Source organism: Talpa occidentalis, unplaced genomic scaffold, assembly GCF_014898055.3.
Source record: "Talpa occidentalis isolate TD23 unplaced genomic scaffold, MPIMG_talOcc4v2.1 talOcc4.2, whole genome shotgun sequence".
Lineage (NCBI taxonomy): Eukaryota > Metazoa > Chordata > Mammalia > Eulipotyphla > Talpidae > Talpa > Talpa occidentalis.
In genome coordinates, this window is record NW_023602073.1 from 141,302,648 (window position 1) to 141,324,587 (window position 21,940).

The window sequence follows — 21,940 nt, forward strand, 5'->3', positions numbered from 1 at the left end:
TACAATGTTTTATGCATTGTAGACAGCCACTTTTTTAAATTAATATATAACAGTTCAACTTGATATCCATCTTTCCTTGATGAATACTTGAAAAAGAAATGTCTATATAGTATGGGAAAAGAGAAGCCCTAAAACACCAACAGAAACTAGGAAACAAAGAAACCATTTACCAGAAAGAATCTCACAAAAGAAATAACCTTTGCAAAGTGTGGAGTGATTGATTTATAATGAGAATATCAGTGAACAAATTGAAATGACATAATATAAACAGTATGTTTCATTACTTCTTACTTGTCTCAACCTAAAACTTGGAAGAACCTAAATTAACTGGTCAAGTCAATGGATTTTTTAATCCTATAAAACTCTTACACATATTGGGAGCCCAATAAACAAATGTTGCTAGACTGACAATGTACAAGACAAAATGCAACCCAGTCAGGTAAGAGAATAGGATTTGGTTAACATCTCCAAAGAAGTTAAACACACTAGGAGGGCTAGCACAAAGGATAGAGATTAGCTGTAACAAAGAAATTTCTGATTATGAGGAACTTAAAACATTACAATTATATACAAACAACACAAATCTTACCTCAAGCTCTTCTGAAAGTGAATGGTAACCTAAGAGAAGGGAGCTAAAAGAATCAGGCTAAAGATTTTTCAGCCCTAACAGAGAATACACACAAATACAAAGCACGTATGAAAAAGAGAAAAAAGAGATAACAATATATTAAATGATTCCTCCCAATCTGTATTTGGGAAACTTGTCATCTACAGCCTTTGTCATTTTTTATACTGTACCACACAGTATCCTACAGAGTGAATGGTCGGAACATACTAATGGCCTTTTGTAAAGGATACTCCTGTCTGGGCTTTACTTTGTCTTTCAGAACCAAATTAGATGGTTTTTCCTGCTCTTTTTCATACTCCTTGAAATCACTCTTGGTATATTTCCCACCTATTAAAAAAAGAAAAAAAAGACAGTAAGAAAAATCACCAAATCAAAAATATAATTTTAAGAGCTATTATATATAAAGTTATTTTATAAATGGCCTTTATATGAGCAGGCCGGAAGAGAGCGAGAAGGAACAAAAGCATCATAGGAATTCATTCTCCATTACTATTTTAACTGCAAGCAGATCTCCATTTTGCTAGGTAGCCATCTGCTGCCACCTAGTGATATACATGAATATCACAACACCAAACTTGCAAATCCCAAATCAGAGTGTTGTATATACACTGACTGGAAAAGAATGCAGTGTTGAAGTACAGCCATTGAGTCCATGGGAACAATAGGTCCACAAAGGAAACTGAGGCCTGGGACCTGAGTCTGAGAGCTGAGAATCTTGTAAGTTTGGAAGAAGTTAATTTTTAAACTCTTCTGCTCTGTCAAAGAGGGTGTCTAAAATTTCAATAGAGCAAGTAGATAGGGGATAACAGAACATGGATATAACTCACCACTATTATTCAACATAGTATTAGAAGTAACAGCCAGAACAATCAGGCAAGAAAAGAAATAAAAGGAGTACACATTGGAAAGGAAGAAATAAAATTGTAACTATTTGCAGATGACATAATAGATACAGAAAAGTCTAATGACGTCACTAAAAAACTTAAACAATAACAAATAATAATTATTATTAATAATAAATAACAGAAAAGTTAGAGGCTACAAAATCAATATTAAAAAAATGTTTCTATATGCAAACAATTAACTGCTGAAAAGAGAATTAAGAAAACAATTCCAGGGCCTCCCCCTGGTGGCGCAGCGGTTGAGCACTGGGTTGCGAAGCTGCCCGCAGCCTCTGTAGCATCAGTTCGATCCCCGGCCACCGCAGGAGGGTCCCACATGGCGCGCAGACCTCTCCTGCCGCCCGCTGCTCCCCTCAGCAGTGTACTTTGTCAGTTTGCCTGTTCTGCTCCCTGCTCTGGCTCTGGTGAATTCTCTCACCCTCCCGCACTTCTGACTGTACCCAGTGCTTGTATAAATAAATAAATCTTTAAAAAAAAAAAAAAAAGGCATCAGTATGTGAGAATGATGAACACATACTTTAAAAAAAAAAAATTAAGAAAAAAATTCCAATCACATTAAAAAGAATGAAATACTTGGGTCTCCCCGGTGGCTCAGTGGTTGAGCGCTGGGTTGTGAAGCTGCCTGTGGCCTCTGCAGCGCCAGTTCGATCCCCAGCTGCTCCCCGGCCACCGGAGGAGGGTCCCACATGGCGCGCAGACCTCTCCTGCCGCCCGCTGCTCCCCTCAGCAGTGTACTTCGGTCCTTCTGCCTGCTCTGCTCCCCACTCTGGCTCTGGTGAATTCTCTCACCCTCCCGTGCTTCTGACTGTACCCAGTGCATGTACAAACAAACAAACAAACAAATAAATAAATAAAAAATACATGCCTCTTTAAAAAAAAAAAATTCTTTAAAATTAAAAAAAAAAAGAATGAAATACCTAGGAATAAATTTAGACATATGGAAAGACCTGTATACTGAAAACTATAAGACACTGCTGAAAGAAAACAAAGACACAAAGAAATGAAAAGATACTCTATGCTCATGGATTGGAGGAAGTAACACTATTAAAATGTCCACATTGTCTAATAAAACAATCTTCAGATTCAGTGCAATCCCTATTAAAATCATAGTAACATTTCTCACAGAAAAGGAACAACTATTTTTAAGAGTTGCTAGAAGAACCAAACACCGCAAAGTTATGTTAATTACATGTCACTTCTACAATGAGTAATTACAATGATTTATAATATATAATAATGATAATTTGCAGTAATAAAGTGATACATAGAAAAATATATTCTTCATCAGGTTAAAACACACACATACCCCTTCATCTGAAATTCTAGATAGCAGGAACATAAAATCATGAAGGTAGGCACTAATTATATCAATGTACATTTCTCCAAATTAACAGCACTGAGTCAAGGAAGAAAGGAAGGAGGGAGGGAGGCAAGCATGCAAAGCAGGAAAGAAACAAAGAAAGATGAACTGACAGACCTTTTCCTTTCCATTTAACCTTTGCAACAGACTGGCTAAAATCCACATGTATTCTTCGGTCATCTATAAGTACATTGTCCATTTTGAAGAATGCTTTCTCACAATCTTCTTCCTGACAATAATTATAAAAACTCAAGCATATATCTTTATAGGTAAGATTCCTGTAGCTAGAAAAAATACTGAAAACACAAAAAGTTTATAGTTACTGAAACAGATATTGACATGATTGTTATGCACCAAGTACTGTTAAATACTTTGATTTTATTATCTCAGTTATCTGATAACAACCATAGGAGGTAATAGCTATTATAGCCATTTTTCCTATGAGAAAACAAAGATTTAAAGAGGTATATATTTGGCAAGGGTGAGGGGCAGGATTTGAATTGAGGTAGTGTGCAATAGACTTACATATGCTTACCGGTTGTGTTATACCAGGCAATAATCCCTTTTACTCAACACCCAAAAAATATTCTGACAACTAAAAGTCCTTTTTATAAATTTGGTGTTAAAATCCATTTGACAACAAAACACTTTTTTTTTAAATTCCACTTAGTATGGCTAGTCATTTGATTCACTGCGTAAGTACTTTTGTCATTGATCATGGAATGCTGGCCCAGAGACGTATTATGAATCTACAGATGTACACCTGTGTGCTATGTATACACACACATACACAGAGGATTACCTTTCTATATTCTGATAAACTCTAAATTCAGATAAATAGAAATTCTCAAGGGTTTTGGATAATGAATTATGGGCTAGGAGACCAAGGTATGTGTTACACAAGAATTCTTCTTGTCGGTAACTCTACAAACCCTATACCTCCATTTCTGAAGACTAGAAGTAATATATTTCAATCAGCATGGATCACTTTCCTCCTATATTCCTGCATTCTCTGGTCTGTTCACAACTCATAGAGGCAATTCAAACAGAAGCAGACCTCTCCTGCCGCCCGCTGCTCCCCTCAGCAGTGTACTTCGGTCCTTCTGCCTGCTCTGCTCCCCGCTCTGGCTCTGGTGAATTCTCTCACCCTCCCGCGCTTCTGACTGTACCCAATGCATGTATAAACAAACAAACAAATAAATAAATAAAACATGCCTCAAACAGAAGCAAATAAAAAAACTAGCTTAATCACATTTACTTAGCACATGTCAAGAATTAAATGAATCATAAATTCCATTAAGATAAAGACAAAGCTTTATTCATCTTTGTATCTACATCATATTAGAACATCTTCTGGGGCCTCCTTAGTGGCATAAGGATTAAGTCTCAGTGCTATCAAGCTATCACCAGCCACTGCAGCATAAATTTGATCCCTGGCCAGGGAGCTGACCCTCAAGACACAGATGACCTCTTCCCTATCTCACCCACTGCTCTCCTCAGCAGTGGATTTCAGTCAATCCACCGGTTCTGTTCCCCACTCTGTCTCTGGTGACTCCTCTACCACCCCACATCTCTGGCCTATACCCCAATTCTTGTATATACAAAAATAAATAAATCTTTAAAAATAAAGAAATCTCTTCAAAATTGAGAAATCCATTTAAAAAATGCAACATATAAAAATATACAAGACAACCTTCAAAAAGAACTCACATCATCTGGGCCTCCCTGGTGGCTCAGGGATTAAAGTCTCAGCACTACCAAGTTATCATCAGCCTCTACAGCATGAGTTTAATCAGCATGAGTTCAATCCCTAGCCAAGGAGCTGACTGACCCACATGGTGCAGCAGACCTCCCCTGTCTCGCCCGCTGCTCCCCTCAGCAGTGTATTTCAGTAGATCTGCCTGTTTTGCTCCCCACTCTGTCTCTGGTGAATCCTCTTACCACCACCACCCCACCTCTGGCCTACACCTCAGATCTTATATGCAAAATAAATAAATTTTTTTTAAAAAATCTCTCACTTAAAAAAAAGCTTACAGATATAACACTGAGCAAAAGCTAGACACAGAAAACACACTACTGTGATGTTTACAATATAGAATTATGTTATTACATTTTATATATGTTTAAAATTAAACAAAACCAATCTACATGTCAAAAGTAACAGTGAGGGGGTCTCCCTGGTGGTGCAAGGTGTTAAGTCGCAGCACTATGAGGCTATCTGCAGCCACTGCAGCATGAGTTCAATCACCAGCCAGCCAGCCAGGGAGCTACTCACATGGTGCAGCAGACCTCTCCTGACTCACCTGCTGCTCCCCTCAGCAATGGATTTCAGTAGATCTGCCTGTTCTGCTCCCCACTCTGTCTCTGGTGAATTCTTTCATGCCCTGAACCTCCGGCCTATACCCGAGTTCTTGTATGCATAAATAAATAAATCTTTTTAAAAAAAAAAGTACCAGTGATGGGGAAATTATTATAAGGGGACACAAGGTATGATTATGGTCATTTTTTTTTCTGTTAATGTTTTATTTCTTAGCCTAGATAATGGTTTACATGGGTGTATTAACTGTTATAACTCATCAAACTGTTCACTCACGAGTTGTACATATCTGTATTTTACTCAGTTTTTAAAAAAATTTAGGTTAAAAAAAGCACCCACACTGTATACTCAGTGAGGAACACTTACAAAGATACCACCACCCATGAGAATTATGAAGCAGAATAATATAAGCTTAATTTAATTTGAAAGAGAAAAGGTTTAAAAAAAGATCCACCTTAAAAACTAAAATATTGACTCATGAAAAGGAATTCATGGATTCCACAATCACTCCATGCTCTAAAGGTGAAGTGAACTACATATTCATGGAAAATGGAATACCTGCAGGAGACTGAGATACACAAGCATCATTAGTCTATATGCTAGAAAGGAAATGAAATTATATTTGTGAGCAAATAAATAATACATCCTAGAGTGTCAGTGATGGAATGAGACTGTCAGGTATACAAAAATACTCCACAGCGAACTGAAGGCAGAAATCTCATTTCTGCTAGCAATGACTGTTCCTTGTAAATACTAAGACATCTGATATTGTCCAGGTATAATCTGTTATGTGTCTGTCTTCCCTAAGCCTCCATATCCATCTTGTAGTCCTTGAAAGTGCTTGATAAATGCTTTGGAATGACTGTAACTTAGAAGGAGATACAGTTGGACATACATCAGTCAAAAACTGAATAAAGAAACACCTAGCCTGGCATAGTGGATAAAAGCAATGGGAACAGAGTCAGACATACCTAAGTTATAATTTCAGCTGTGACAATCACTAAGGGTAGGATTCTAAACAAGGCACATTATTAATATGGGTCTCAGTTTACTTATTTGGAAAAGGAGGACAGTAGCTATTTCATAGCGCTGTGAGGATTAAATGCAATTCAAGGAGCATAATTCTTAGTTTAAAGAAAGTTACTGAGGGGCTCCTGGTGGCGCAAGGGGTTAAGCATAGCACTATTAATCTATCCTCTGCAGCACGAGTTCTGCAGGCCAGGGAGGTATCCATGTGGCACAGCAGACCTCCTATCTCGCCCACTGCACCCCTCAGCAGTGTATTTCAGTCAGTCTGCCTGTTCTGTACCCCCACTCTGTCTCTGGGGAATCCTCTCACCCCCTGCACCTCTGGCCTGTACTCCAATTCTTACATGCATAAATTAATAAATATTTAAAAAGAAAAAGTTACTTAAGTAACATAAGCTATCATTATTATTATAGATCTGGAAGGTACCACCTAATTCAATATTCAACTTAAAGGATAGGAAGAGGTTTAAGGCCTAAAAAGAAGAGTCTAAGTAAACTGTCAAGTATCATCAGTGGAAGAGCTCAGAGAAAAGTCATCAGTGGCAGAACTCGGACTAATACCTTGATCTTAACAATCAGGTCAGTTCTCTTTCTATTACTTAATTACATAACTACCAAAAAACACTGAAAAGTCATTCATAAACTGTAAATGACTTCACCTAAAATTTAAAGTATTAAAATACATTCACAGACTTCACTTGAGCCTAAAGTAAAGGTAAATAAAATAACATCAACAGAGGTAGAATTCATCCCCTATTTGAATATAATAATGTTGGTTTATTTAGTACGTGAAGAAAGAGCAAACTAATATTCTAATCGTAGACATTAGAAAAATATCTATATTTTTATTTTAATACCATATAGGAAAAAATAAATAACAAACTTAATATATCTATATTATGACTTACCTTTTCGAATTCAATAAAGGCATAACAGAGGGACTCTCCTGTCTTCCAATCTCTGATAACTTCACAACTAAAAATAATTGGGGAGAGAGGAATAAACAAAAGTTTGGAAAGAAGTGAGTTTAATGAAAAACTATTCACCCTCACTCTTCAAAAGTGAAGAAAAGAGCCTCCCTGATGGCACAGGTGTTAACGTCTCAGCACTATGAAGCTATCAACAGCCTCAGCAGCATGAGTTCAATTCCCAGCCAGGGAGCTAACCCACATAGTACAGCAGACCTCTCCTGTGTTATCGGCTGCTCCCCTCAGCAGTATAGTTCAGTAGATCTCCCTGTTCTGCTCCCCACTGTCTCTGGTGAATCCTTTCATGCCCTGCACCTCTGGCCTACACCCCAGTTCTTGTGTGCATAAATAAAAAAATCTTTAAAAAAAGAAAAAAAGAAAAAGGAGGAAAAACCAAAAAAAAAAAAAAAAAAAAAGTGGACAAAAATAAGCCAGCTATTAAAAGGTAAAGTTAAACTAATGGAACTCATTTCTCCAAATTTCTTCAATAGCAATCTTTTAAAAAATATAGTTCAGGGGGCCTCCCAGGTGGCGCAGTGGTTGAGCGCTGGGCTGCGAAGCTGCCCGCAGCCTCTGCAGCGCCAGTTTGATCCCCAGCCACCAGCAAGGGTCCCGCATGGCATGACAGACCTCTCCTGCCGCACCCGCTGCTACCCTCAGCAGTGTACTTCATCAGTCTGCCTGTTCTGCTCCCCGCTCTGGCTCTGGTGAATTCTCTCACCCTCCCGCACTTCTGATTATACCCAGTGCTTGTATAAATAAATAAATAAGTAAATCTTAAAAAAAAAAAAAAAAAATATATATATATATATATATATATATATATATATATATATATATAGTTCAGCAAGTCAAGAAACTAAATTTTCTAGACTCTAAATGTCCTATTTAGACTTAGAAAACCAAATTGCCAAAGTAAAAAGGAAGAGTAAAATAAAAGTATGTAAGTTTCCTTTGGCAAAAGTAGACTACAGCTAAAAAATTTTAAATCATAATTTCTAGTGGAAACATAGATTATAGAGTATCTAATGCTACTATAGAAATACGTACAACATATACAAAAATTTCGTTAAGTTTGTGCTTTTAAATTTTTGAATTTTCATATAAACCAAGCTCAAATTTCCTTTCAGAGTATAGCTTTTATACAGAAGTAATCTATTTTAACAATCCAGTAAAAGGGTTAGTAAAGTGGAGTTGTAAACACCTGGTTTGCCCTTTTCCACACCTACCATAAATCTTACTTTAAAAACATAAAACAAAAGAGGCAAGTAAAACATTGTAAGAGAAAGGAAAAGTAATCACATATGTATAGTATATTGTTCAGTTATTAAAATATTTATGTATACATTTAACTGTAAATATTGTACAAAGACCTAACCAAACAATGACACAACCAGAGTTGCAGGAGGGGAGAACAGAGATGGAAGATAGTAATATAGGCAAACCCTCATCTTCCTTAGCCAGAAGTTAGTGCATAACATCTAAAATTGAAAAATAAAAAGTACCAGAATAAGAATTTTTTTATAAATATGACATTTATGTCACAGATAAATGGAGGAATAAAAGTAGGGTCACCATTTATAGAAAGATTCTTCTTTCTCTGTAAAGAATAAAGAATGGCTTCAAAGGGAAAAAAAATGACAGGATATCAAAACATAAAATAATACTTTCTAATCAATTACTAAATATTTCCCTTTCTCACAGAAAAACAAGTTTCACAGATTTTTGAGTTTAGTGTAGGGGAAATCAGTGAAGAGAAATATTTAGATTCAAATTAATTTTGACTAGATTGCTATTACTATTAGGAAGAAATTAAGAAACACATTTTTTGTGTGTGCGTTTAATATATTTTACTTTATATAACTCTTACATCATTTTTGAATTTTGCACAAAGTATGCATTTTCATTTTGATTATATTCCCCATACAATTGTTCTTTCTTTTTTTTTTTTTTTAAAGATTTATTTATACAAGCACTGGGTACAGTCAGAAGCGCGGGAGGGTGAGAGAATTCACCAAAGCCAGAGCGGGGAGCAGAGCAGGCAGAACGACCGAAGTACACTGCTGAGGGGAGCAGCGGGCGGCAGGAGAGGTCTGCACGCCATGTGGGACCCTTGTCCCGTGGCCGGGGAGCAGCCAGGGATCGAACCGGAGCTGCAGAGGCTGCGGGCAGCTTCCCAACCCAGCGCTCAATCGCTGCGCCACCGGGGAGGTCCAATTCCCCATACATTTGTACCCCCCTTATTTTGACCCTAATCCCTCCTCTCTTCTCTTCCCCCCCCCCGCACTGTGTCTCTGGTTTATAGTTGCTTGTTGATTTTGACTTTTTCTTTATTATAATTAGTCTTTTTCCTGGTCCTTTATTTGGGTTTTCTAAACTCCTGCTATGAGTGAGACCATCTGGTATTTTTTTCTTTCTGGCTTATTTCGCTGAGTATGATCCCTTCCAGCTCCATCCACGTTGCTGCAAATTGCATGAGTTTATCTTTTTTGATTGCTGAGTAATATTCCATTGTGTATATATACCACATCTTGAGCCAGTCATAAGATACATATTTTAAAACAGGCTATTAAAGTATTATAGAATGAGACTAAAATTGTTCCACTCTGTTTTAAAGTTAAAATGTTTGTGTTGGCAGTGGGATAATCATGCACACATATATGTATTATGTATATGTGTTGATAAATACATATACATATTTCCTCCCTAATGTCCAAAAGACTAATCTGTAAAATTCACCAGTCAAAAGTTACCTAGACTTCCCAGACTTATCAACATTGTATCATTACAAACTACCAGTTTTTTCTAAACCATTAACTTATTCTAGAGATTACCTTCTTATTGGCCCAAATCTTGAGAATATTATCTCCAGATCTTCATCTGTGGTTACTGGATTCAATTTACATACAAACAACACATTTTCTGGAGGTTTAATATCTGCATCAGGTAGGTCTCCTACCTAAATTATAAACAAACAAGAATATAAATCATTTCCTTTATTTAAAATTGCATTCTAAATTGCAGGTCCAGGAAAAGAAATCTAAGAATTCAAAACTACATTGTTTCTAGGAATAACAATATTAACAGTCAATAGTTAACTCATTGCTACTTTGTGTGAACACCATGAGGCACTTCATTACTGCTAATTGTTAAAATGACTCTGCACATTTCCCTGCATTTTAAAGATGAGTAAAGTGAGATACAGAAAGTTTAGATAACTAACGTGCTCCAAGGTCAGAGTTGCAAGCCACAGAGCTGGGACCTGAACTCAGATCATTCTGCCTTTAAGGTCCCAATTTTATTGCTACTTTTTCTTTTCCCAAGTATTTGATATATTGAAAAAGAAATTTATGTAAAGTGTATCTATTTTTTTAAGACTTATTTTTATTTATTTATGCATACAAGAACTGGGGTGTAGGCCAGAGGTGAAGGGGGTAAGAGGATTCATCAGAGACAGAATGGGGAACAGAACAGGTGGATCCAGTGAAATACACTACTGAGGGGAGCAGCGGGCAAGACAAGAGAGGTCTGCTGTGCAATATGGGTGAGCTCCCTGGTCGGGGATCGAATTCATGCTGGGGATTGAACTCATGCTGGAGATCAAACTCATGTCACAGTGGCTGGCAATAGGTTGACAGTGCTGAGACTTAAACCCCTGTGCCACGTGGGAGGCCCCTGTAAAGTATATCTAAATTATGAAAAGAGAAAATTAAAAACACCATGGTGCCACCAACTAGCTTAAGAACTATAATGTCCCAGGCCTCCCTGATGGCACAAGGGGTTAAGCACCGCACTATGAAGCAATTCGCTGCCTCTACAGCACAAGTTCGATGCCCAGCTGGCCAGGGAGCAACCCACATAGCATAGCAGACCTCTCCTGACTTGCCCGCTGCTCCTCTCATTAGTGTATTTCAGTCAATCTGCCTGGTCTGTTCCCCACTCTGTCTCTGGTGAATTCTCTCACCCCCCCCGCATCTCTGGCCTGTACCCCAGCTCTTATATAAATAAATAAATAAATCCTTATTAAAAAAAAAAAAAGAACTGGGCCTCCCCAGTAGCGCAGCGGTTGAGCGCTGGGCTGTGAAGCTGCCCACAGCCTCTGCAGCGCCAGTTCGATCCCCTGCTGCTCCCCGGCCACCGGAGGAGGGTCCCACATGGCGCGCAGACCTCTCCTGCCGCCCGCTGCTCCCCTCAGCAGTGTCCTTCGGTCCTTCTGCCTGCTCTGCTCCCCGCTCTGGCTCTGGTGAATTCTCTCACCCTCTCACGCGTCTGACTGTACCCAGTGCTTGTATAAATAAATAAAATAAATGAATGAATGAATGATGAATAAATAAATAAATCTTTAAAAAAAAAAAAAGAAGAACTATAATGTCTCTTAATCCCATTCTCTCTCTGCCCTCTCAGCAGAAATAACAAACATTCTACTTTTCACTTTCCATTTTGGTCATTCCATTGAGCATGTATCCGTAGGCAACATATTGTTTAGTTCAGATTGTTTTTTAAACTTTTGAAATATACTGGACTGAATCTAGGCTTCTACAATTTATAACACTGCAATCTTTCCATATTATTTTTCACTGTGGAGCAGTAACAATTGCTAGAGAGCTTTTCTAGATTTTTACCTCATCCTTACTATCATCTTATGCTTTGGTCACACTGAAGTGAATTTCTCAGTTAACTACTGCACTTGTAGCACAACATGCCACTTCCTACTAAAGAGTCAGTGAAGGTGACAGAGGAAAAAAAAATACCACGATGATGATATTGGTTTCCCTAAGGGAAAACTACTATTTCCCATGAACCTTTAGATGAGAAAACAACTGTCCTTTATATCTATATTTGAAAACTTTCTGAGATGATTTCGATGAGGTTATCATGTAAATTACCTCCTCTTAGATAATCACGTAAACAAAACTTGAAAGTCAGAAATAGCAAGAAGCAACAGATATAAAGATGTGCTCAGTGTCTCTGAAGTCTATCAAAAGATATCAACAATAACCTATGTCCAGGGCCTCCCCAGAGGTGCAGCAGTTGAGCGCTGGGTTGCGAAGCTGCCCACAGCCTCTGCAGCACCAGTTCGATCCCCGGCCACTGGGTGAGGGTCCCACATGGCGTGCAGACCTCTCCTGCCACCCGCTGCTCCCCTCAACAGTGCACTTCATCAGTCCGCCTGCTTTACTCTCCGCTCTGACTCTGGTGAATTCTCTTGCCCTCCTACGCTTCTGACTGTACCCAGTGCTTGTATAAATAAATCATTAAAAATAAATAAATAATAAAAATGAAAAAAAAAAATAACCTATGTCCAATAAGCAGTATCCCAACAAGGAACACCAAGAAGAGCATATCAGTGAAAATTCCAAAATGCAAGCACCACATGGCAAAAATACCACATCTAAAGGAAGTACAAATAAGAAAAAAAGTTGAGTTTGAAAAGAATTTGCTATATTACTTAAAGATAACTTGAAAATACTATATCAATATTTCAAATATTTCTACCAACTATGATATTGGAAACTAATATTGCAAAATATTAATGGAATTGTTTATTATACACAAATGAATTAAGAAAAACTGACATTCTTAGAAAATAAAAGATGAAACCTGATATAGTGAGACTCAAAAGGGCCCAGGATGACCTGCTAAAATGGCTAAAATTCAAATACTGACAACACCAAATGTAAGCAAAGATGTGGAGCAACAGGGCCTCTCACTCACTGCTGGTGGGAATGCAAACCTGTGCAGTCACTTTAGAAGACAACCTGAAAGTTTCTTACAAAGCTAAACCATATAATCCATCTACTGTGCACCTACTAAACATGTTAAATGAGTTAAAAAAAAAAAAGAAAAAACTATATCCACCAAAAATCTACACAATGTTCAGAGTAGATTTATTCATACTTGTCAAAACTTGGAAAAGAACAAGGTTATCTTTTAACTTGGAAGAAGTTTCAATGCACATTGCTAAGTAAAAAAGTCAATCTGAGAAAGCCATTTACTATATATATTCCAACTATATGACATTGTGGAGAATATGAAACTACATAAACAATAAAAGATGACCAGCGATTGCCAGGGGGTGGGGGAGAGGGAGAGAAGAACATGAAGAGCACAGGTTTTTAGAGTATGAAACTATAATGCAGGATATATGGCCTTTGTCAAAATCCACAGGATATACAAGATAAAAAGTGTATTGGAGACTTTAGTTAATAATGTCTCAATATTGGCTCACTAGCTGTAACAGATGTATCATGTTAATGCAAGATATTAATAAAAGGGAAACTGCTGGGGAGGAGTGAGGAAGTATATAGGAACCCTATTTCCAGGCCATTTTTCTGTAAGCCTGAAACTGTGCTAAAAAATCAAGTCTATTTATTAAAAACAAAACAAAACAAGTCCATGCTGATAATATATATTCACTCAAGTCGTATTCTGGCTGTGGTTATATAACCTGAATCTAATCACCATCATCAGTAGTAGTCTACTGATGAGTAGTCTATAAATGACCTATATTCTTCAAAAATGTTAATTAAATGAAAAATAAAGACAGGTTAAGGAAGTCTTCTAAATATAACAGATGATCAACCATGAGCTGGATTCTAGATATTAAGGGAGAAGTTATAAAGGTTAATAACTGAAAAAACTATTATAGAAATAACTGGCAAAATTAGAAAATGAACAAAACTTTCTACCCATTTTAAATTTCCAGATTTGGTCACTCTGAATATATTATATAGTACCGCTGTTCTTAGGAAATACAGAGGAATTTAAAAGGTGAAAAGAAATGATATTTGTAAGTTATTTTCAAATGGCCCAGAAAAAAATAATATGCACGTGAGCATGTATAATCAGAAAAAGAGAGTGAGCAAGAATGAATGATCAAGAAGAAAAGGCAAAATGCTAAAAACTGGTAACTCTAGGTAGAAAGGTATATAAAGGTACAGTGGTCTTTGTAATTTTCCCACAGATTTGAAATTATTTGAAAACAATAAGTTTCAAAACTAAGCAAACCCATTTTCCTGCGGCACTGCCTATACTTCTGCTATTGAAAAATCTGGTAACAGGGGCATCCCTGGTGGCGCCAGGGGTTAAGATGCAAACTATGAAACTATCCGCAGCCACTGCAGCACGAGTTCGATCCCCGGCCCGCCAGAGAGCTACCCACATGGCGCAGCAGATCTCTCCTGTCTCGCCTGCTGCCCACCTGAGCACTGTATTTCAGTGGGTTTGCCTGTTCTGCTCCCCATTGTTTCTGGTGAATCCTCTCACCCCCTGCTCCTCTGGCTTACGTCCCAGTTCTTGTGTGCATAAATCTTAATAAATAAATAATGAATAAAAAGGCAACTGGCACTACATTGACAATGGAGACAGATTTGTTTACATAACCTATTATGGCATATAATATTTAATTTAGAAAAAAACTTGAATTTTTAAATATTTTAACACTATCAAAGAGCCAGAAATAAAATCACAATGAGTATGTTTTAAATATTGCAGAAATATTGAATAAACTAAAATAATGAATAAAAATCATCTCACCATTTCTAATAAAATAGCTTGAGTTTTGGCCTCTTTTTCTGCCTTTATTTCTTCTACTTCTTCAGCTGATCTTCCTTTGAAATCATCAATTTCTTCATCTGCTCCTATCCGGCCACTCTATAAGACAGAAATTACTCACATATCCTTAAAGAACAAAAAACCTGAGAATCATGGGAAACATCATGCACTATTTTTAATTCATCAAGTGTGTTAGAACAATTTATAAAACTCTAAAAATTGATTTAATTCAATAATATTTGCCAAACAGTACTTCTGATTTACTATAAATCAAAATTAAAATCTATATAGAAACGATCTGGTATCCAACTAAGTGTTGAATGCAGACAATAACTGACCTTAGAAATTAAGTCTCCAATCCCACTATGCAGGTAAATTTAGTAAGCAGAAATTTGTATCTTAAAAATATCTGGGGAAAAGTCTGTATTGTTGCACAGATTTCTGGATTTCAGCATGGCTCGAGTATTCCAATTGAAAAGATGAGTTTAAATTAATCTGAAAGCCATATTCCTATTTAGAGTTAGGAGGTAAGAAAAACATTATCCCAAGGTGTTCATATAAGCTTCTAGAACTAAGGCTATTAGCAGACAAAGGCTATTCTGGTGGAACAAAAAAAAAAAACCTTAGGGAAATAAAAAGAGAGCTAAAAAATCAGTATCTCTGGAAAAAGAACTCTAAACTTGTTCCAGTGTAACTGATCAAGCAAGATCATTATTGTGGGGGGGAAAAAAAAAAAAGTTCTAATAGACTAGAAAACTGAATCTGTGGGAAGTATTAATATTCACATACATTAAATCCCAAAAAGGCTACTCACATCTAGTTGTTCCCTTGTAGGTTCTGGTGATCGATCAGGAATTAATAGATCAGGAGGGTCATCAAATGGATCATCTAAAATCACTGTATGATTTATCCTTACAAAATAAATCCATATCAAGTATACATTTATTTCATATCCACATTTTGCTTTTTATAAAGATAGTAACAAATACCTTAAGTTTCTCTAACGCCAAAAACCCTGCAAGTTCTTCAGTTTTATTATACAAGGACATTACCAGAGTATACTTTCACAATTAGTAATGCTGTTTTCCATTTTTTGATATTATATTTATTATTCTTCATTATACAGAATATAATATGTCCAAATATTATATTTTGCCATATTTCTCAATAATCTACATTTAAAAATGAACTATTAATAATTTCTTCTAATATAAGCTATTATAAACTAGTACAACTATAAAAAGAGTATCTAAATTTGAACCATATTTTTTTTTTTAAGATTTTTTTTTTTTAATAGAGGCATGTTTTTATTTATTTATTTGTTTGTTTGTTTTTTTGTTTATACATGCACTGGGTACAGTCAGAAGCACGGGAGGGTGAGAGAATTCACCAGAGCCAGAGCGGGGAGCAGAGCAGGCAGAAGGACCGAAGGACACTGCTGAGGGGAGCAGCGGGCGGCAGGAGAGGTCTGCGCGCCATGTGGGACCCTCGCCGGTGGCCGGGGAGCAGCCGGGGATCAAACCGGCGCTGCAGAGGCTGCGGGCAGCTTCGCAACCCAGCGCTCAACCGCTGCGCCACCGGGGAGGCCCTAAATTTGAACCATATTTAAACTGCAGATTAAAATATGCTAGTTGGGGCCTCCCTGGTGGCACAAGGGATTAAGCACTGCACTGTGAAGCTATCCACAGCCTCTGCATCACGAGTTCGATCCCCAACCAGGCAGCTACCCACATGGCACAGCAGACCTCTCCTGTCTCACCTGCTACTCCCCTCAGCAGTGTATTTCAGTCAATCTGACTATTCTGCTCCCCACTCTGTCTCTGGTGAATCCTCTCACCCCCCCCCCACACCTCTGGCCTGTACCCCAGCTCTTACATGCATAAATGTTTTAAAAAAATAATAAAATATGCTAGTTAACATTATTAAGAGGCAAATCTATTTTACTCATTTAAAAATTAGTACAACTATAAAGAGACAAAAGGTCCTTTTATTATAAGGATTGTAAGAATCATGTATTCCATTCACATTTTGAAATGATGGCCTTTGCCATTACCACTATATGTCAACCATTACAGTCTTAAAATATCTAGTACATGTAGACAGTAAACTATAACTGGGCCTCCCTGGTGGCGCAAGGGGTTAAGCACCGCGCTATGAAGCAATCTGCAGCCTCTGCAGTACAAGTTCAATCCCCGGCCATCCAGAGAGCAACCCACATGGTGCAGCAGACCTTTCCTGACTCACTCGCTGCTCCCCTCAGCAGTGTATTTCAGTCAGTCTGCCTGTTCTGCTCCCCAGTCTGTCTCTGGTGAATCCTCTCACCACCACCCCCGCATCTCTGGCCTGTATCCCAGATCTTGTATGCATAAATAAATATATCTTTAAAAAATAAAAAAATTAAATATAATTAAAGGTATGAACAAAGCCTCCACTTTAAAAAAAAAAACAAAAAACTATAACCACACCTGATATCTTGATATGGTACAAAGTCCTTGTCAACAAAGGTCTCATTAATTTTCTTAATTATGTCCATGCCTTCTGTCACTTCACCAAACACTGTATGAACACCATCAAGGTAATCAAGATTATCTCCTGTAGTAATGAGAAACTATATAGGAAGACACAGAATAAATACAAATATATACCTATAATTAAAACAAATCAGTTACAGACTGGCAAGTACACAAAAGTAAGACTCTACCTTAACTGCACGGAACTTCACCCACTTGTTACTAATACTAAATAAAAAATACAAAGCTTGGGCCTCCCTGGTGGCACAAGGGGTTAAGACGCAACCAACGAAGCAATCCGCAGCCACTGCAGCACGAGTTCGATCCCATGTCAGGGAGCAACTCACATGGCGCAGCAGACCTCTCCTGACCTGCCTGCTGCTCCCCTCAGCAGTGTAGTCAGTCAATCTGCCTGTTCTGTTCCCCACTCTGTCTCTGGTGGATCCTCCCACCCCCCACGCCTCGGGCCTGTACCCCAGTTCTTGTATGCATAAATAAATAAATCTTAAAAAAAAATATATAAAACTTAAGCATAAAACAAATGTTTCCCTGCTTGCTTATAATATTCAAACTAATCAAGGTTTGGTTTCTTCATACGTAAACTGTGAAGAAAATAAAGAGCATCTACCCCAATGGGGCTGTCTGGGGATTAAACTAGACAGCAAATAAAAGGTGATCAATGTGTCTGGTTTAGAAACAAGTAATAGACACTAAAAGAAAATAGGCTACAGTGTGACAGTGATGTCCTATGGATACTGAGATTGTGCATAATGTTATTTTCTCCTTTGTACCTTTTTGTATTTTTTAAATTTCTCACAATGGACAAGTCTTACATTTAAAAGAACAAAAGAATAGAGGTTTTTTCAGTGCAAAAAATGGTGCAATCTCTTCCTTCTAACGAAGATGTTTGATTGAAATTTCTTTCTTACTGGATAGTTTTTCATTTTTATTTTTTTAAAGATCCATTCATTTATGCATATAAGAACTGGGGTACAGGCCAGAGGTGTGGGGCTTGAGAGGATTCCCCAGAAACAGAATGGGTAACAGAACAGGCAGATTGACTGAATACACCGCTGAGGGGAGCAGCGGGCGAGTCAGGAGAGGTCTGCTGTGCCATGTGGGTAGTTCCCTGGTCGGGATCGAACTCATGATGCAGTGGCTGTGGACAGCTTCATACATTGCAACCGACCATTTGAGCCACCAGGGAGGCCCCTTACTGGACAGTTTAAAAAGGTAACTTTTGGCGGGGCCTCCCTGGTGGTGCAAGGGGTTAAGTCTCAGCACTGTAAAGCTATTCGCAGCTACTGCAGCATGAGTTCAATCCCCAGCCAGGGAAGTGACCTACATGGCACAGTAGGCCTCTCCTGTTTCGCCCGTTGCTGCCCACAGCAGTGTATTTTAATCATTCCGCCTGATCTGTTCCCCACTCTATCTCTGGTGTGAATCCTCTCACCCCCACCCTAGCACCTCTGCCTTGTACCCCAGTTCCTATGTGCATAAATTTTTTTTTTTTTTTAAAAAAGGTAACTTTTTCAACATCACTTGCCATCAGGGAAATGCAAATCAAAACTACCATGAGATACCATCTTACACCAGTGAGAATGGCACATATTAAAAAAACTAGCAACAACAAATGCTGGCGAGGGTGTGGAGAAAAAGGAACTCTTCTGCACTGTTGGTGGGAGTGCAAACTGGTCCAACCACTGTGGAGAGCTGTGTGGAGATTTCTGGACCTACTAAACATAGAGCTTCCATATGATCCAGCAATTCCACTCCTAGGTATTTACCCAAAGGACACAGAAACATCAATTCCAAAGAACACCTGCACCCCTATGTTTATAGCAGCACTGTTTACAATAGCTAAGCTTTGGAAACAACCCAAATGCCCAAAAATAGATGACTGGATCAAGAAGATGTGGTACATATATACCATGGAATATTACTCAGCATTCAAAAAAGATAAACACATGCAATTTGCAGCAACATGGATGGCGCTGGAAGGGATCATGCTCAGCGAAATAAGCCAAAAAGAAAAAGAAAAATACCGGATGGTCTCACTCATAGCAGGAATCTAGAAAACTTAAATAAGGGACCAGGAAAATGAATAACTATAAGAAAGTGAAAATCAAAATCAACAAAAAACTATGAACCAGAGACACTTTTAGGGGGGCGGGGGCGGGAGGGGAGGGATTGGGGTCAGAATGGGGGGGCTGCAATTGTATGGGGAATATAACAATAAAATTTATAAAAAAAAAAAAAAATAAAAAAAAAATAAAAAAGGTAACTTTTGAAGGCTCTTTCCCGTCCTTTATTTTAAAGCAAAACTCATCATTATCCATGTCCTGACCTGAGATCCATGCTGGTCACTGCCATTGTTCACCATGGAAACAGTGCCTTTCTTCTTGTGCTTAATTCTTGGCACTTTTTCTGCCTCGAAAAAGCTTGCTTGATCTCCATACAGTTGACTGAAAGCACATATAATAAGGTTATAAAATACAAGTGTAAGAGTACTAGTAACATATCCAGCTACCATTTCCTTGTAGAAATGCCACTATGATTCAAAATACTCATTTTTTGCTATAGACATGTAGAAAATTTGGTGGTGGGGCACAAAAAACAGTTTTAAGCAAGTAAAAGAAGTTAGTATAATTTCTTTGAACCATATTTAAAAAGCAGGGCCTCCCTGGTGGCACAAGGGGTTAACCACCACACTATGAAGCAATCCACAGCCTCCCCAGCCAGCCAGGGAGCAATGGCGTAGCAGACCTCTCCTGTCTCACCCGCTACTCCCCTCAGCAGTGTGTTTCAGTCAGTGTGCCTGTTCTGTTCCCCACTCTGTCTCTGGTGAATCCTCTCACCCCCTACATCTCTGGCCTATACCCCAGCTCTTGTATGCATATATAAATAAATCTTTTTTAAAAAATGCAGATTAAAATATGCTCGTTAACATTATTAAAAGGCAAGTCTATTTTACTCATTTAAAAATAAAAGAACTTACCCAAAAACAGACTCTCCTCCACGACCAGTCCCTGTAGGGTCACCAGTTTGTATGATGAAATCCCTCTATAATATATAGGATAGTTTGTCAATTCAGAAGGTTGCTAGATGGTTTTAATAACAAAAGACATGACTAATATCAACCAACTCACCTGTACATTATGAATAAGGCAATAATTATAATATTTTATTTTGCACAGCTTCAGGAAATTCAAGCAGGCTGGAAGAAAGAAAATACTAAATTTATCTTAGTAATTCATAAAAACATTGTTAAACAAGTAAAAAGAGTATAATTTATATCATCACACAAAACCCCTCAAAACAGTCAAATGTCCAAAATCATAAAAAGGCAGTAATACTCGAAAAAGGGCACTATATCTTAAAATTATCTTTTTATTCTCTTTTTCTGAGGATTTCTTCATCATCTGAGCTGAAACAGGACATACAGGTATCTGGGAGTACACATGCACTTATGGATGGATTGGTTTTATGAGGAAAAAAAGGAACAATTAAAAAGGGGATATCATTACAGGAAAGGATGTAACAGAGCATCTGAAAACATAAGTTACAGAAAATTAATTATCTGGTACCAAGTTGTTTTTACAAGTATTAAGCAGTCCTTAACGAAAATCCATATACTTGTCATCTATCACTTTCCTCATAGAAATTCACTTGCTTGTCCAGTAAACATTGACAGAGTATCTTCCAGGTGCTTAGCACAGCTATCACAAATGCCATCAGCTGCAGCCTCTGCCCTCAATAAGTTCATAGTTGTGGAGAAATGCTAACAAATTCTCAAGGCTCCAAGGCAGAAACAGGACAAACTGAAAAAACATGAGACTGTCCCAACCCTCAAGAAACTTATACTAATCCAAGGTCCTGAAAACAAATAGTTACGTACTGGGCATGTCAGATAATACCATTTGTACTCAAACAGTAAAATGGTAAGAAGTGATTTTTAAAGTGGCACAAGACTTCAAAACAAAAATTATTTTAAGTAGAACATTAGAAGATTTCATTGAAGTTTAAGGTAAGCATTACAAGAACTGGTTGAGCAGAGAGTACTTAAGATAGGACATTTTTTAAAGCCTGAAAGTGGGAATTTAAATGTTTTTTAATTCCCCAGTATTAGAGCAAGAGAGAGTAAAAAGCTGGAGAGGTAAAGTGGGGTCAAGCTATTAGAGGGTCTTAAATACTAGGGTTTCAGTTGTTTTTCTATAATAAGGTATTTCTTGGCTTAGAAACACACAAGAGCAGTTGGGTTTTTTTTTAACCAGAAAACAAAAATCATTGATCTAGTCAGTTATCATCAATGCTGCCAAAATCCTTGGATAAAGAGCTAACGGGAACACTTTCATAAAGGTTCAGGTGGATAAGCCTGAACCCACTAACCAATTTTAACATCACTAATAGCCCACCACATATCAAATAGCTCCTAGAGGTGAGCCATTGAAAGTAGACTACTTCCTAGGAATAATCTCGCCCAAAACAATAAACTTGAATCTGACCAAGGCTCTAAATCTAAGTAGCAATCAATGAGAAATAGAAGGAATGGAAGAATAAAAGATACACAGATAAAAATCAGTCAAATCCAAACTGAGGGAAATTTCTAAGACAAAGGCCCAGATCACAAAGAAAATAAAAGGGGGTGGGGCCTAGCAGCTAAAAGATGGTT

The 21,940-nt window shown here is 37.7% G+C and overlaps 1 protein-coding gene across 1 annotated transcript in view; it reads right to left on the reverse strand.

Moving 5' to 3' along the window:
- The window catches only part of PPIL4 (peptidylprolyl isomerase like 4), a 37,481-nt gene that overhangs the window by 12,091 nt on the left and 3,450 nt on the right, over positions 1 to 21,940 (reverse strand). Inside the window, exons 2-11 of the mRNA XM_037520551.1 lie at positions 20,418 to 20,485; positions 20,267 to 20,331; positions 19,616 to 19,733; positions 17,224 to 17,366; positions 15,573 to 15,669; positions 14,741 to 14,857; positions 10,039 to 10,163; positions 7,145 to 7,211; positions 3,008 to 3,119; positions 859 to 955 (exon numbers count right to left, since the gene is read on the reverse strand). Of these exons, the coding sequence (XP_037376448.1) occupies positions 859 to 955; positions 3,008 to 3,119; positions 7,145 to 7,211; positions 10,039 to 10,163; positions 14,741 to 14,857; positions 15,573 to 15,669; positions 17,224 to 17,366; positions 19,616 to 19,733; positions 20,267 to 20,331; positions 20,418 to 20,485 (1,009 nt within the window). The remainder of the gene's footprint in view (positions 1 to 858; positions 956 to 3,007; positions 3,120 to 7,144; positions 7,212 to 10,038; positions 10,164 to 14,740; positions 14,858 to 15,572; positions 15,670 to 17,223; positions 17,367 to 19,615; positions 19,734 to 20,266; positions 20,332 to 20,417; positions 20,486 to 21,940) is intronic.